We start from the raw sequence: 18318 nt of genomic DNA, 5'->3' as shown, positions 1-18318 counted from the left end.
ATATCTACTAAGCCACTCTCCCTCTACGTATCAGGTTGATCAGGCTGTCAGAAGCAGGCTCGGCCTGAGAATGCATTTTACATCATTCTCTGTGAGTGCCCAGGACTTCTGAGGCAACAAATACTCACAAAGATCTGGCCACCTGCTTGAGGTTATCAGCACACTGAGGGCTGAGAACAGCGCACGTCTGAAAGAGTTCTAGGGATTCTTGGATATTTCCTTCCAGGCGAAATATTAATGCTGCCAAGGATAGAAAACACAGAAAAAACTCATCACATTCTAGGAAGAACAGAGTCTGGTATCAGAAAAACTGAAGAAGGAGGAGTAAGAAATCATACCAAAGAAATCTTTTGGATAATTGTATCTTTAATACAATCAGCTCAGACCTCAGGTAGGCTGAAACAAGCAGCAGAGTTGCTGACAATCTAAAACTTTTTAAAATAAGGTATCTCAGGGGTGCCTGGGTGGCTCAGTCAGTTGAGCGGCCAACTTCGGCTCAGGTCATGATCTCGCAGTCTGTGAGTTCGAGCCCCGCATTGGACTCTGTGCTGACAGCTCAGAGCCTGGAGCCTGTTTCAGATTCTGTGTCTCCCTCTCTCTGACCCTCCCCCATTCATGCTCTGTCTCTCTCTGTCTCAAAAAATAAATAAACATTAAAAAAAAATTTTTTTTTTTAAAGTAAAAAAAAAAAAAATAAGGTATCTCAAACCTACCTGCCCCTCTACCCAGTACCCACCATGCAGATAGGTGCCTTGAAAGTTATCCCACAAATTCTTCATAATAAGAACATTCCTGGTCTTCCCTGTCAAACACTCTATTTATCATAATTCAGACTTCCATCCAGTAGTTTCCAGAGTACACCCAAACAGGACAAGTGAAATCAAAAAGATTCTGGCCAAGAATGCACTAATATTTCAGACTTGATTTTCAGTAACGCAACCTATTGGAATCAGTAATTTTTCCCAGGCCTGAGTTTTCAGAAGAATTTTCATGTTTAAGTATTATGAGGCACTGCGAGTCTGGCACCTGTAATACTGGGAATAAAAGAGCACTTTTCTTGCCATGATGTCCTAGATGTGTCAAGTATCCTGCAAATGTCATAAAATTACATATTAATCTGAAGACTACCAATCCACTGAGTGGTAAACAAAACTGTTCATTTATACCAAAGAGTCAGTGGTTCCTGTATTTGGTTTCTGATGAATTTCATCTACTTTCCACCTCATCCTGTATACCTCTAGGCTTCTTCTCTTCATCCTAACGCCCTCATAAAAAATCCTCAAGGCTTCCGTCATCTTCTCTAGCCTGACTACAAAGGACAGTTCCAAAAGCCCTTCTGGGCTTGAAGCTGCTGCCTGAGGCAGGGACCCTAACATCCATTCTGAAAACATCAGCCAGACACTGGAAAAGGGGGAAAGAACGGCAGCAAATTTTTTCTAACAGAACTAGTCATTTCTGAGGTCAAATCCAGCATAAGAATTATGTTCTGATTTCAAAAAACATAATACTGAATAAGATCTTTGTAGAACATTTGAATTTAAAGTGTTTCATAAGTTGTTTGCTCTTCTTTTGAAACCCAGGCCAAGAATGCATTTCTGTAGCAAGAAGAGAACTATGTCTTACCTTGGACATAGATAGCATATTCACATAACCCCTGAGTCTCCTGAAGCTGCTCTTTGATAACAGCCTGAAAGAGGAAGAAAAATACTTGTAAGTCATAGTTAGGTGTCCTGAAGTGGATTTTTTGTTTTAATTTTTTTTTAATGTTTATTTATTTTTGAGAGAGAAAGAGTGCAAGTTGGGGACGGGCAGAGAGAGAGGGAGACACAGAATGAATCCAAAGCAGGCTCCAGGCTCTGAGCTAATAGCACAGAGCCTGACGCGGGGCTCAAACCCACAAACTGTGAGATCATGACCTGAGCTGAAGTCAGACGCTTAACCAACTGAGCCACCCAGGCGCCCCAGTGTCCTAAAGTGTTTTAAAGAAAAGTAGAGGTGGACAAGGAGCATATATAAGAAATCTAGTATATAAATAATTACTAATAATGTTCACTTGGAATTTTTTTAAATCTCAACTCTTTTATGGTTACTTACTATAGAACAGGGGTCAGCAAACTATGGCCCATAGGCCAAATCTGAGCCAAACGGGCTATTTTTGTACAGCTCTCAAGCTAAGAGTATTTTCCTATTTTAAAGGGTTATAAAAAAAAAGAGAGAGACAGAGAGAGAGAGAAGATGAAGAATATGAAAGAGACTGTGGCCGACAAAGTCCAAAATATTTACTATCTGGCCCCTACAGAAAAAGTCTGTCAACCCCTGTCTAGAATCTTACTAGGCAAGCTAAGGGGAATAGGAAGATTTTCAGGCACCATTATAGATGCTAGGGGCTCTCTGATGAGCAAAACACAGGTTCTTCCTTGTCCCGTGACAGGCTAAGCTTGGGATGCTATAGGAGCACCTGAGTCTAACTTAGAGAATCAAAGAAGGCTTTCTGGAGTAAACAGTTTCAAATCCTGTGTTGGCAGCGGGTGGAGGAGAAGCCGAGATGACTGAGAGAGTCCGAGAGAGAAGGGCCTCAAACGCCAGGCTAAAAATGTTGAGAGCAATGGGAGAATCTTGGTAAGTTTTAAACAGGAGGTAACCTGATTCAATTTGCTCTATAGAGAAGTCATTTTGGAAGCACTGATGAAAACAGATGGAAAGGAGGCAAGATCGGTATAAGAATTCCTGTGATAATTTAAACAAAAATTATGGGAATTAACTAAGGCATGGAGAGGGAATGAAGTGGACAATTTCAAGAGATAGTAAACAAGGATCACCAAAACTTAATGATTATCTATATTATATTAGGAAAAATGGGTCAGGGGAGCCTGACAGACAGATGAGTGAATGATGGTACCTAGCCCCGAGACAGGGTACAAGAGAAGGAATAGGTTTGGAGGAAAGCAGATAAACTCAGCTACAGAAGAGCTGAATTTGAAATACTTGTGAAGCATTAGTAGGTATCAGATTAGTTTGAAGATCAGGAAGAGGTGTGTGAAATGAGCTGAGAAAGGGGCCAAGGATAGGACCTAGGAACATCTCCAATGCTTAAGAAATAAACAAGGAAGAGATGCCAAAAACAGGAAACAGAGAAAGTTGTCAAAAAAGGAAAAGGGGGAGTGCCTAGGTAGCTCAGTGGATTAAGCATCTGACTCTTGATTTCAGCTCAGGTCAGGATCTCACAGTTCATGAGATTGAGCCCCAGGTCAGGCTCTGCACTGTAATCTACAAGGGATTGTCTCTCCCTCTCTCTCTCTCCCCCTCCTCTCCTGTCTCTCTCAAAATGGTCTCTCCTCTCTCTCTCAAAATAAATAAATAAACTTAAAAAAAAAAACAACAGGAAAAGGGAAAAAAGAAAAGGATAGTAGTATCACAAAAGGAAAGAAAGAACCCTTTTAAGATTCATACTGGTACTAACCATTTCTAGTTCTGTACATTGCCATAGGTACAAATGCCATGGGTAAAACTTTAAAACTATAACCTTAGAAACATGACAAAGTTCCAAATGCCATAAGACAGTTTCAAGGATATATTTTGCATGTTACTACTATTGTCTGCCAGCAAGTATATAACATGTATAGTATGTTTCCAAAGATATAGTTTAGAGAAAAAGGAAATACAAATCGTTTTTAAATATACAAATGATGATCAAGTTCATCAAAATAAGAGAATTATAAAACTCAATGAAATACCATTTTTCACCTATCCAGAGATGAGAAAGTTAAATACTACGCTGTGTTGAACACTGGCCATTCACCATGAGACCAACAAGTCCCAGAGAGCGGCTGCTCCTTTACCCTGGTCTTGAAATGAGAAGACACATGGAGCACACGTGAATCTGACCCCCAGCCTGTAGTCAGGCCCAACCAACCCACAGCCAATCTGGAGGCCCATGAGCAATAATTAAATGTCTGCTGTTAGAAGCCACTGAAATTTTGAGGTTGTTAACAGCATTATCCTAGCAAAAGCTAACCAATATACACAGTGTGGGGAAACAGGAATTCATACATTATTAGTGGGATTTAAGAGCCACAATTGTTAGCTATCTAACCAAAGCCTGCCTCTCATGGTCTCTGTCATTACAATCTCTCACCTTGCATGCTTCATAATCCTTCCGTATATAGTGAAGATGTATCAACCAGTTCTGCTTCTCCAAAATAGGAAACTCTTGAGCTGGTGAGCATATTTTGACAAAACAAACATAATAGCCATTGTTAGATTTTCTCCTTTAGCATCGTGCTCACATTTAACCATAAGCCTATGGCGGTATTGCATTAAATTCTTCATGCTGTTGACCACAAGAATGTACAGGTTTTTAAACTAATAGATATTTGTCCTACTATTACACATTGAATATAGGCTTCTCAGTTTTTTGTGGCTCATACTGTCAGTTTCTCAAATGGTAACTTGGCCTGAAAAAAATAAAATAATTCTTTTGTTACTTCTCTCTCTCTCCCTGGTTACTGAAGGTGAATACGAAGAATTTCTAAGAAATATTTCAGGAACGTTACCAACAAAAAAATACGTAACACAGTTAACATCCCATCTGATAGATCAGAGGACCAAAAAGAGTTAAATATGGTCCTAGCAATAACAAGGTAAAACATTATACTGTTGTCCAGGAATGAGAAGGCAACAATGACCAAAAAAATCTATTTGAGCCACTGAAAATGATTCATGATAAACCATAAAATGAGTTACTATCCTTCGAATTCAAAGGATTAAAAATATGGGTAAAAATTCGTTAAGAAATTATTTTTCTATTGGGGCGCCTGGGTGGCGCAGTCGGTTAAGCATCCGACTTCAGCCAGGTCACGATCTCGCGGTCCGGGAGTTCGAGCCCCGCATCAGGCTCTGGGCTGATGGCTCAGAGCCTGGAGCCTGTTTCCGATTCTGTGTCTCCCTCTCTCTGCCCCTCCCCCGTTCATGCTCTGTCTCTCTCTGTCCCAAAAATAAATAAACGTTGAAAAAAGAAATTTTTTTTTAAATAAATAAAAATAAAAAAAAAAAGAAATTATTTTTCTATGAAAGAAAGAGAAGGGTTCACACCAACCTCAGAATAGTTGTGAGGAACGGGGTGGGAGGAAAGTTAAAAAGGAGGGACTTCAGCTCATTAATGCTTTCATTTCTCAAAAAAGAATAAAAATCTCTAAAGTATACATAACTACATTTTTTTAATTTGTTAAATCTGGCCAGTGAGTACACAGATGCTTGTATTTTTTAATGCACTTTAATATATATTTGAGATATTCCCTTTTAAAAACATAAAAGAAAGGGAATAGCAGGAAACAAGATGGAAATGATTTCTAATTATTTGTAATCATTCTGTTCCAGAATCTTAGGAGATACATCAAGGCAAAAGCTAACACTTATAGGTCCATAATATAACAGGAAGGAAAAGAAGTTTCCTGTGACCCCGAGTTAATGGTGTCAGAACACAATAACAAAGTATTGCTGCTTAGTCCTTCCCAAGAACAGGGATTGTCAATGGAATTTACAAGGTAAAATTGTGACAGAAAGAATGGGTATAGTTTCATATGCCAAAAGGAAAAGAAGGTAAAGTGTTCAACAGCACTATACTCTTCACCTTCCAAAAACCCACACTCTGAGTGGGACTGCCCTTCTTCCTAGTTGAGATTCTCTGATGACTTCTGTTTCCTTCCTTCTTTCCTTAAGCTCCCTCAACTGTCAGATCTTAGCCTTTCATGTTCTGCCTAACCACTTCCAGAATTAAATTTCCTACAAAAGGCCATACTGATCACCAAGTTTAGAGATGGGTGTGGGTGCTCGTGCACACATGTCAAGTGGGTAAAGAAATACACCATGATGAATAGTTCTGGGGCAAGCGGATTACTGAGTAATCTTGGGCCAAGTCTCATTTGTATGGCCTATTCCTCTGTCACATGCCCCCTGAAGGGAAAGAGTGAAAGGAGACACTGAACCCTTTGAGTTTAAAATATGACTAAGTATCATTGCTTCTACAGCTTCAGGCTATAGACAAAATTCATAAAATGTAAATCAGAGTTTTGCTATTTTTAAAATTTCACAATAAAAGATGAGTAATTTTTTGTTTTTCCTGGATAAAGAACGGAGGAAAAAAATATTCAATCTGTAAGATAATTTAAGAGCCCAGAGGCCCATGAAATGCAAACCTAGGGATTAAAAGAAGGGAAGCCATCGCCAAATCTGGCTTAAAGGTCATTTCACACTCCTGGAGATATAATTTGTCTAAAAGCTAAGAGAATTCTAGCTTCATCAAAGACTGGAATTTCACTGTCCTATTTCTAACTGTGTGATCTTGGGAAATATAGTTTCCTCATCTATAAAATAGAGACTCATTCATTCATTCATTCAACAAATATTCCCTGAGCACCTACCATGTGCCAGGTCCTATTCTAGGCATTGACAATACAAAAGTGAACCAAACTGACCTCCTGCCTTAAATCAGTGGGGACAGGATTGGGGGTAAGTCAGAGAGTGCTAACAGAAGGGGCAGATGATAATAAAGTGAGTTTTATAGGAGTGATATTTTTCTACAAAAGCAGAGAAGGACAAGGAGTACAGGTAAGGGGTTACACATTTAAATAGGAAGGTCAAGGAATAAAATATCCTCACAGAGTTGTGAGGACTGAATAACAATATATATAAAGAGGTTCAAATTCTGGCATACAGTTAAGCTCTACACAAGTGTTAGCTGTCGCTGCTATTATTTTTATTATCTGCACTATTATTTATTTTCTAAGATGAGGGAATTCTGGATGCCTTAGAAATCCCTAGAGTCTGTAAGTCTTGAGTCTATGTTAGAATTTTACCTGTAAATGTGTAAGTTGAATTTCTTGTATCCCAAATCATTGCTCACTCCAATTCCCGCTACAAACAGGGGTACTGGTTCTTACATGCTTTCACCAAGTATTATGACAACTACCTATGTGAAAGATCCTCTAAAAAAAAGATAGACATGTAAAGGCAAAGCACAGCCTCCTCTATTTTACAGCAGAGCAGGGCAGTCATCTCTGATGCTACACTTCAGGAGCCTCTATTATCACAGAGGTCAGGTGGCCGGCTGATGAGATGAAGACAAGGTAATGCCTTTCAGCCGCTGCACCTCATTCCTATCTCCAGTTCCCACCCTGCCCCTCCACCATCACTGAGGCAGTAGGGGTGGAAAGCTGGCAACCTGGCAACCATACTCCCTTGGCCCTTCTATTCTCCTGCCCCCATTCTACTCTTTTGTGACATCTCTCCTCTTTCTTTCCCCTCTAAGGATACACCAGACTTCTATCTTAAACAATTACACAACCAAATAAACATAACAGTACAAGAATTCTTCTCCCTTGTAATTTGTCCTAGGGGCCAAAGTCTCTTAGTAATGGCCCTGACTCAAATTTTTATCTTAAACTTTGATCAGTGCTAGGGAATAACATACCAGAAAAATGAAAGCTGAGCAGAAAATTATTGTGCCTTGAATTCTTAGCTGAAAAATCTTCTAAAATAACTAAGACTTTTAGAAGTACATTATAAATGAACCCTTCTTTGGTAAAGGATCTCTTCCCGGATAAGCAGACACATCACGCATGGTTTTTATATGTAGAATTCCCATCCTGATTCAATACCAGCCTTCTCTGGGACCTACAGCAAGTTATTTATCTTCTCTGGGCCTCCATTTTTCCCTCTGTAGTTTTCACTGGAGAACTACGAAAAATCTGAAAGTGGCCATTCAATAAATGTTAATTTCTTCATGTTATAACAGGACTTCTAACACTTTACTATCTCAATTTGGGACATCAAAAGATACAACAAGTCTTCTCCTGAGGTAAAGAAAACAAAAGTAAAAAGAAACTACTGGGACTACATCCAAATAAAAAAGCTTCTGGACAGCAAAGGAAATTAACAAAACTAAAAGACAATCTACTGAAATGGAGACGATATTTGCAAATGATATATCCAATAAGGGGTTAGTATACAAAATACATAAAGAACTTATACAACTCAACACCAAAGAAATAATCCAATTTAAAAAATGGGCAAAAGACATGAACAGTCATTTCTCCAAGAAAGACATACATGTGGCCAACCAACACATGAAAAAATGTTAAACTTCACTCATCATCAGGGAGATGCAAATCAAAACCACAATGAGATATCACCTCACACCTGTCAGAATCAACAACACAAGAAACAACAAAACAAGTGCTGATGAGGATGTAGAGAAAATGGAACCCTCATGCACTGTTCATGGGAATAAAAACTGGTGCAGCCACTGTAGGAGACACTACGGAGGTTCCTCCAAAAATTAAAAATAGAACTACCATATGATTCAGTAACTGTACTACTGGGTATTTACCCAAAGAATACAAAAAAAGACTAATTTGAAGAGATATGCATCCCTATGTTTATGGCAGCATTATTTACAATAGCTAAGATATGGAAGCAGCCCAAGTGTCCATCAATGGATAAAGAAGATGTGGTACATATATGCAATGAAATATTACTCAGCCATAAAAAAGATGAAATTTTACCATTTGTAACAACATGGATGGATATAGAAAGTATAATGCTAAGTGAAATAAGTCAGTCAGAAAAAGACAAATACTATGATTTCACTCATATGTAGAATTTAAGAAACAAAACAAACAAAGGGAAAAAAAGAGAAACCAAAAAACAAACTCTTAACAGAGAGCAAATGGATAGACCAAAGGGGAGGGGGTGGGGGAATAGGGAAATAGGTAAAGAGTATTAAGAGTACATTTATCTTGGGATGCCTGAGTGACCTAGCTGGTTAAGCATCTGACTCCTGATTTTGGCTCAGGTTATGATCTTTTGTGAAACAGAGCCCCACATCAGGCTCTGAGCCCACTTGGGATTCTCTCTCTCCCTCTCTCTGACCCTCCCTGCTGACACTAACGCTCTCTCTCTAAATAAATACTTTTAATTTTTGAAATGTCTATTTTTGAGAGCCAGGCAGTGAGAGTGGGGGAGGGGCAGAGAGAAAATGGAACAGAGGATCCAAAGCAGGCTCCACGCTGACAGCAGAGAGCCCAATGCCAGGCTCAAACCCACAAACTGCAAGATCATGACCTGAGCCAAAGTCAGACACAAGCGACTGAGCCACCCTGGTACACCAAGAGTACACTTGTTTTGTTGAGCACTGAGTAATATATGGAATTGTCCAATCGCTATATTGTACACCTGAAATTAACATTAACACTGTACACGTACACTGGAATTAAAAGAAAAGAAAGATGACACATCTTGAAACAAATGTAAATGTAAGATATTTTTTTTACTTGAGCTCTGTGATTATCTGTCAGGGTCTAACAAGGGACCATAAAAACCACTTGAGAATTTACAACAGAGGGACTTCAATGCAGTGAACAGGTTAAGGGGCACCTGGGTGGATCAGTCAGTTAAGCATCCGACTTCAGCTCAGGTCATGATTTTGCGGTCCATGAGTTCAAGCCCCATGTAAGGCTCTACGCGATCATCATAGCTCAGAGCCTGGAGCCTGCTTCAGATTCTGTGTCTCCCTCTCTCTCTGCCCCTACCCCATGCTCACTCAGGCTCTCTCTCTCTCTCTCTCTCTCAAAAAATACAGAAACATTAAAATACAAATAAAAAAAATTAAAAATAAAACAAGCAAAAACCTTAATATTTCTTTCACAAAAGAAATGACAAGTATATGAAAAAGCGTTCAGCTCACTTAGTCATAAGGACAATGCAAATTAAAGTCATAATAAGATACTACAACATATCTACCAGCATGTCTAATATGAAAAAGACTGAGAGTAACAAATGTTAGTAAAAATTCAGGGCAATCAGAAATCTCAATTGCTGGTGGGACAGTACAATTACACAACCACTTTGGCAGTCTCTCATAAAATTAAAATATATACTTTATATATGGCCCAGCAATTCCATTCCCTAGGTACTTACTGTAGAGAAATGAAAACACCTACCACACACACACACACACACACACACACACACACACACACACACACACACACAGAGATGTGTAAATGAATGTTCACAGAAGCTTTTACATGATAGTCAAAATCTGGAAACAACACAAATGTTCACCAATAGGAGAATGGATAAAATGGTATATTCATTTATACAATGACACATTATACAGTACTTTAAAAAAATAAACTACTGATACATTATTGCAACATGGATGAATCTCAAAAACACTATGTTGAGGAAAAGATACCAAAAGGTACACAGTACATATCATATGATTCCCTCTGTATGAAGTTCAAGCACACACAAAATTAATTTACAGGGACAGAAATCAGAATAGCCCCCTCTAGAGAACTGAAGGGAGGACTGACTGTAAAGGGGCACGAGGAAACTTTCTGGGTGATGAAAATGATCTGAGTGATGATTACATGAGTATATGTATGTGTCAAAATTCAATGGGGTGCCTGGCTGGCTCAGTTGGTTAAGCATCCAATTCTTGATTTCGGCTCAGGTCATTATCTCACAGGTTTGTTGAGTTTGAGCCCCATATCAGGCTCCGTGCACTGATAGTGCAGAGCCTGCTTGGGATTCTCTCTCTCCCTCTCTCTCTCTCAAAATAAATAAACTTTCAAAAAAATTCAAAATCTGGGCACTTAAGATTTGTAGATCTTATTAGCACTTCCATTTAAAACTTAGCATTGTTCCTCAAAAAAATCAAACAATAGTATATGGTCCAGCACCTCCACTCTGAGTAGATACCCAAAAGAAATGAAAGAAGGGAGCCTGTTTCTGCATTTGCTGCTAAGGTGCTTGGTCCTTCCAAGGAAGCTAAGGCCATGTTGGGGTAAAGCCCTCACTTCATGCTGTGAATAGCCTGGCCGCCAGCTGCCAGCCCAACACTTTCACCTGCATCTACTGGCCCCTCATCCTGCACAATGATGAGGTAACAGTTACAGAGATAAGATGAATGTTCTCAATGCAGCCAAAGTAAGTGCTGGACCTTTCTGACCAGGCTTGTGTGCAGAGGCTCTCGCCATCGTCAACATGGAAGCCTCATCTGCAGTGAAAGGGTGGTGGACCTGCCCCAGCAGGAAACCCTGCCCCCTCCACTACAGCTGCCTCAGCTGAGGAGAAGTGAAGCAAGGAGGGAAGAACCTGAGGAGTCTGATAACATGGGCTTTGGTCTATTTGACTAAACCTTTTTGTAACATATTCAATAAAAAGCTGGACTACTAAGGAAGGAAGGAAGGAAGAGAAAGAAGGAAGGAAGGAAGGAAGGAAGGAAGGAAGGAAGGAAGGAAGGAAGGGAAAGAAGCAAGAAAGGAAAAGAAAGAAAGAAAGAAAGAAAGAAAGAAAGAAAGAAAGAAAGAAAGAAAGAAAGAAAGAAAGAAAGGGAAAGAAAAAAATAATTAAGAAAAATGAAATTAAAACAGGGATTCAAACAGACACTTGTACACCATGTTCATAGCAGTGTTACTGACAATAGCCAGAAAGTGGAAGCAACTCAAATATCAACAGCTGAATGGATAAACCAAATGTGGTATATACATACAATGGAATATTATTCAGCCTTAAAAAGGAATACAATTCCAACACCTGCTACAACATGGATGAACCTTGAAGGTATACATCGCTAAATATAATAAGCCAGACACAAAGGAAAAATATTATATGATTCCACTTATACGAGGTATACCTAAGCAAATTCATAGAGACAGAAAATAGAATGATGTTGAATAAAGAAAATGTGATACACACACACAAACATACACACCAGGAATGTTATTCAGCCGTAAAAAAGAAGGAAAGTTCTTCCATTTGTGAAATAGATTGACCTTGTACACGTTAAGTCAAATAAAGTCATTGAGAAAGATAAATACTGCATGATCGCATTGATATGTGGAATCTAAAAAAAAAAAAAATTGAACTCATAGAGTACAGATTGGTGGTTACCAGAGGTAGGAGTGGAGGGTGGGCAAAATGCATAAAGGGAGTCAAAAGGTGTAAACGTTCAGTTATATGACAAATAAGTTCTGGGATGTAATGTACAGCATAGTGACTCAAGTAACTCAACTGAAAGTTGCTAAGAGATGAGATCTTAAAAGCTCTCATCACACACAAATATACACAAAAATTCCGTAATTATACGAGGTGATAGATTTTAACTAAACTTATTGCGGTATCATTTTGCAATATACGTATCTATCAAATCATCATATCGTACACCTAAAATCAATACAATGTTATATGTCAATTATAACTCAATAAAACTAGAAGGGGTACCTTGGTGGCTCAGTCAGTTAAGCATCTGACTTGCTTTTTTTTTTTTTTTTAATGTTTATTTTTGAGAGAGAGAGAGAGAGAGAGAGACAGAGCTGGGGAGGGGCAGAGAGAGAGGGAGACACAGACTCTGAAGCAGGCTCCAGGCTCTGAGCTGTCAGCACAGAGTCTGATGTGGGGCTTGAACTCACGAACTGTGAGATCATGACCTGAGCTGAAGTCAGCCGCTTAATCAAATAAGCCACCCAGGCGCCCCAAGCATCTGCCTCTTAATTTTGGCTCAGGTTGTGATCCCAGGGTCGTGGGATAGAGCACTGTGCCAGGCTCTGTGCTGAGCATGGAGCCTGCTTGAGATATCCTTTCTCTCTCTCCCTCTGCCCCTCTCCCCTACTAGTGCTCTTGCTCTCTCTAAAATAAAAGAAAAAATTAAAAATTAAATAAAATTAAATAAAATAAATAAAATAAAATAAAATAAAATAAAATAAAATAAAATAAAACAAAACTGGAAAAAAAGAAAAAGAAAGTAGAATGGTGGTTACCAGGTGTTGAGGGAAGGGAGTAATGGAGAGTTATTGTTTAATGGGTACAAAGTTCCAGTTGGAGAAGATGGAAAAGTTTGGAGATGGATGGTGGTGACAGTTGCAGAACAATGTGAACGTACTTAATGCCACAGAACTGTATATTTAAAAATGGTTAAAATGATAAATTTTATGTTCTATATATTTTACCACAATAATAAAAGATGCCAATGCTCAGCTCAATTTAATCAGTGCAGTGGCAGCGCAAAAGCCAGATTACAATAGACTAGGAAAACAGGGTTGAATACATGGAGACAAGAGAACTATCCCTTCAAAAAGCAAAAAGCAAATCAATAAAAGTCATTCACTGTTACAGTAGAAACAGTAAAGTGAGAGAACTGTCAATGAAAGATTCTGTGAGAGCAATTTCATGCGGATTGTAAACTAAATTAGACAACATCGAAATAACCTTCTAACTCTACAACTCTCTATACACAAGAACTAAAACACAGAAAAAGGGAAATGTATTAATGAAGTCAAAAGCATGTATCTATATGGAACACTTGGGTGGCTCAGTCGGTGTCCAACTTTGGCTCAGGTCATGATCTCATGGTTTGTGGGTTCAAGCCTTGCATTGGCCTCTGTGCTGACAATTCAGAGCCTGGAGCCTGCTTCAGATTCTGTGTCTCCCTCTCTCTCTACCTCTCCCCCACTTGCACTCCAACTCTCTCTCAAAAAAATAAATATTAACAAAAAAATTTTTTAAAGCATGTGTCTATAAAATCATTACTGAGAACCAAATATACAGATAGTAATTAGTCCGTAAAAGAAATTGTTACACATAGTATAGGAAATGACCTATTTCCAGAATATCTGTAACATTCCCAACCTCCACAACCTTTAAATTCCTTAAGGTTTTAAGAATTACTGACAACTTAAAAATACTCTATGGAAGCAACCCAAATATCCATCAACAAATAAATTGATAAACAAAATGTGGTATATACACACAATGGAATATTATTCAGCCTTAAAAGGGAATGAAATTCTGTACAACATGGATGAACCCTGAGAACATAAAAAAGACACAAATAGACAAATACTGTATGATTCTGCTTATATGAAACATCTAGAAGGGGCAAATTCAGAGACAGAAAGTAGAACAGAGGTTAGCAGGGGTTAGAGGTAAGGGGGAAATGGAAAGTTATTATTTAACGGGTATATAGTTTCTGTCTGGGGTGATGAAAAAGGTTTTGAAATAGAAGGTGATGGTTGTACAACATAGTGAATATAATTAATGCCACCGAACTGTACACTTAAAAATGGTTACATAGATCTTGCCACAATAAAAATTTTTTTTTCTTCTATTAAAAAAATACTCTGAAAGCAAACCTCAAGCTGAGTTAAGTTTCTCACAAGTAAATATATTGCCTCAGGTTGTAGACAAAACTCATCCTGGGCTATAGCCACCCCAAAATGGAAAAGGTCTCCAATGGAGATTCCTCTAAGAAAGGAAATATACCCATGAAGGAAATCAATTCACTCACCTCAATGATGGATAAGGTCAGAGGAAAGGATAAAGCCAGAGGAAAGTCACCTGAGGTCATTCATAAGGAGAAATGAAGAGGACTTAAGTAGCCCCATGTAGGATATTATTTTCTCAGAACCATCAAGTAATTCTGATAAACAATTCCAAATAAGAAGTTGCTTGTTCTTGAAAAAGTCCAGATATATTTGGACAAAAATCCCAAATAGGAAGTTGTTTACCCTTTCCACAGTTGGCACTCACTACCCTCAAGACTAGAGTCAAACCAGGATATGAGCCTCTCAGGCTGAGGGGTGTGGTTGGGGGACAACATCCAAATCCAGACACAGAGCTTCTCAGTCAAAATGCCTTCAATTACTGCTTGGTCAGATGAAGTCTTTCTGCCTGTTAATCCAACTTCTGTGTGAATTCCTTATGTTAAAGTTATTAACTTCCTACCTTCTATTTTCAAGTGTCATACTATTTATTTAACCAGAGCAATGGTTTTCAACTAGGAACAATTTTGCACCCTAGAGACATACGGCAATACCTGGAGATGTTCAGTTGTCACAACTGGGCACTACTAACCTGCATTAGGTAGAGGATACGGATGCTGTTAACATCCTACAATATATAGGACCTCTCCCACAGGAAAGAACTCATCATGTCCAAAATGTCAATACTGCCAAGGTTGAGAATATCTGAACTACAGGTTAATAAGACATCTAAAGACTTCACAGTGAAATGTGAAAGCTTTTTGTTCAAAATACTACTTTAATTTTTAATTTGCCAATTAAAGTTCATTAAATCTTAAGGTTGACATTTTTCCTGTTTTCTTTATACCTCCTTATATTTTCCAAATTTCTATGATGAAGTTATACTGATTTTCTCATCAGAAAACCATAAACTTATATTTTAAAATAAAAACCAGGGTCCTTTCCTTTTTCTTTCATAGTCTATTTGCCTAAAAATAATTATCCTTCAGGTGGGCTTTGTATATTCTTGCTACTTACATTTTATTCTTTATTGCTCTGTATCTGGAGTAGGAGTGAACAAAACTTGAGTTTACTGTACCATCTTTACTGGCAGCCCAATTTGACATCAGAATTCAAGAGAAATTACTGAGTAATATTAAACCAAGTTTTATACAAAACAAACTATTTTCTCATATCCTATTCTTCACAATCATTTCTCAAACCTGTACAATGTAAAATGTGTGATTCAGATATTTACACTACATAAAATGTTTTTATCATAAAAGGCAAAGGAAAGTAAAAGAGAAGTAATCAATAGCAGCACTACAAGCAGAGAGTCAGAATAGACCCAAAGAGAAAAACAGAGACAGAGCAGATGATGACAGAAACAGAAGCAAGAAATCGTAGCAGCTGATTTCTAAAAACACTGTGTTGGAGGGAGGAGTCTGACGGCTTCCTGTGCATTCGTATTTGCTCCTGTATCCATACACCACTTAACTTATCTGAGCGTCTGTGCTCTGCAACCAGCATTGATTACCCCTGGACTCCTCAAAATTCACTCCCTATCAGCTGATTAAACTAATCAATGGTAATCCTATCTCCCTTGTCTGAGACTGGCAGGCCTATCAATCTGATCCAATGAAAAGAGTATTCCTAAGAGGTTCTGGGGAAAGAAGGCCTTTCTTATTTTTAAAAGAGAACAATGGGAAGCCAGACCATATCTCTGGCATTGGGAAAATGGATCCGGAATGCCACTGGCAGCTTGAACTTCAGGAAAATACAGGCACGAGAGGCAGAAAGAACTCAGGGCTTCATATGTCACTGAACTGCTTGACCAGCCCTAGAGCCCATTCTAATTCTGGACTTCCTCTTATGTTAACCGAAAAAATTCCTTATCGTTTAAGCCACTGAGTTGGATTTTCTGTTATTTACTGCTAAAAGCAACTCAGGTAAAACAAGGTCTGAAAAAGATGAGCACATCCCTCTTACAATCCTGTATTACATATTTCTTACTGCTATTATTTTGTGGACATCATAAAAATAATATGGAGAGATATGCTGTAGATACTCATGTTAATAGTAAAAATATAAATGGTAATTTTGTAGAGCAACTTGGCAGAATTATTAAAATTTTAAGTGTGCATACTTTTCCCAGATGGCCATTATACCAAATAGTGAAAAATTAAAAACAATTTAACTTTTTAATTTTTTTTAATGTTTATTTGTTCTTGAGAGAGAGACAGAGCACGAGTGGGAGAGGGGCACAGAGAGAGACTGAGAGATACAGAATCTGAAGCAGGCTCCAGGCTCTGAGCAGTCAGCACAAAGCCCGACGTGGGGCTCGAACTCACAAACTGCGAGATCATGACCTGAGCTGAAGTCGGATGCTCAACCGACTGAGCCACCCAGGCGCCCCAGAAACAATTTAAATGCTATGAAAAGGAAAAGAAACTGTAATATATCTGTACTATGAACCAGTATAGTTAAGAATAATGAAGTGATCTTGACCTACTGACATGGAAAGCCCTCCAAGATATATCAACCTAGAAAAATACATGATAGTTACCATTTATATAAAACACTTACACAACAGTAAACTGTATACTTATAATCCTATACACATATACACATACACTGTATAAAAGTCTAAATAAAGCACATTTACTGAAAATAATGATTACCACTGGACTGGATGGTGATTTAAGGAGTATTTAGCTTTCTTGAAGTTGTTCAAACTTTTTACATTAAGAATAGATTCGGGGCACCTGGGTGGTTCAGTCAGACAACCAACTCTTGATTTTAGCTCAAGTCATGATCTCACGGTTCATGAGTTTGAGTACCATATCAGAATCTGGCTTGAGATTCTCTCTCTCGTTCTCTCTCTGCCCCTCCCCCAATCACACATGCTATCTCTCTCTCAAAATTTTATTATTATTTATTATTATTAATATTATTTATTTATTATTAAAAAATAAAAAAAAACCTTAAATAAAATCTTGGGGGTACATGGCTGGCTCAGTTGGCAGAGATGCAACTCCTGATTTGGGGGCCATGAGTTGAAGCCCCATGTTGACTGTAGAGCTTCTTAAAAAAAAAATCAAAATATTGAAACTTAGAAAAATTACATGCTCACTACAGAAGTTTTGAAAATATAGAAAGGAACAACAACAAAAAACCTCACATGTTCACATACTTACAGATAATCATGGTTATTAATTTACCATATTTCTTCCTAATCTTTTTATATGTGCATTTTAAGAGAGATACTTATCTACAGATAATTTTATATCTTTTTTTTTTAATGTTTATTTATGTTTGATAGATAGGGGGAGGGGGAGAGATCTGAAGCAGGCTCTGGACTGACAGCAGAGATCCCAATGCAGGGCTCAAATCCATGAACTCTGAGATCATGACCTGAGCCGAAGTCAGACACTTAAGTAACTGAGCCACTTAGGAGCCCCTCAATGCTGCTTTTTAAAAATAAACATTAATTTAAATAGCTGGTTCGTATTTATTTGCATGAATAAATAATTACTTAGCTTTGTTTTATTGCTGAATGTGTAAGTTGTTTACAATAAATCACTGCTATAGTGTAATGAATACTTCTGTAATGAATATCTTTGCTTTATAAAAATCAAAAAATGTTGAGAATACTTTATTTGAACAGATTCTTAGAATACGAAGTACTAAGTTAAATAATATAAACTTTTATTTTTAAGTGTATGCATTTTGAGAGACAGAGAATGAGAGAGAGCTTGCACAAGCAGGGGAGGAGCAGAGAGAGAGGGAGAGACAGAATCCCAGGCAAGTTCTGCTCAGCACGAAGCCTAACAAGGAGCTCAGTCTCACAAAGGCAAGATCATGACCTGAGCTGAATATCAACAGTCAGACATTCAACTGACTGAGCCACCCAGGCGCCCCTGAGCTTTTAAAGCTCCTGATATTTACTGACAAACTTTTACTCAAAAGCATTTGTGTCAATTCATACTTGCATATTTCTCTGCATACAAGAGTG

The 18318-nt window shown here is 38.2% G+C and overlaps 1 protein-coding gene across 4 annotated transcripts in view; it reads right to left on the bottom strand.

Moving 5' to 3' along the window:
* The window catches only part of BBS4 (Bardet-Biedl syndrome 4), a 54930-nt gene that overhangs the window by 17154 nt on the left and 19458 nt on the right, over positions 1–18318 (bottom strand). For 3 of the 4 annotated variants that reach the window (XM_086711163.1, XM_086711161.1, XM_086711162.1), the window contains exons 3-5: positions 4136–4215; positions 1624–1687; positions 129–240 (exon numbers count right to left, since the gene is read on the bottom strand). In XM_086711163.1, the coding sequence (XP_086567289.1) occupies positions 129–240; positions 1624–1687; positions 4136–4215 (256 nt within the window). Of the gene's footprint in view, positions 1–128; positions 241–1623; positions 1688–4135; positions 4216–6854; positions 6984–18318 lie in introns of those variants that run through there. The other variant, XM_086711164.1, reaches the window with a different exon arrangement.

This window comes from Puma concolor, chromosome B3, assembly GCF_028749965.1.
Source record: "Puma concolor isolate L17-30 chromosome B3, mPumCon1.1.hap2, whole genome shotgun sequence".
NCBI lineage: Eukaryota > Metazoa > Chordata > Mammalia > Carnivora > Felidae > Puma > Puma concolor.
This window is presented reverse-complemented; position numbering and strand designations above follow the sequence as displayed.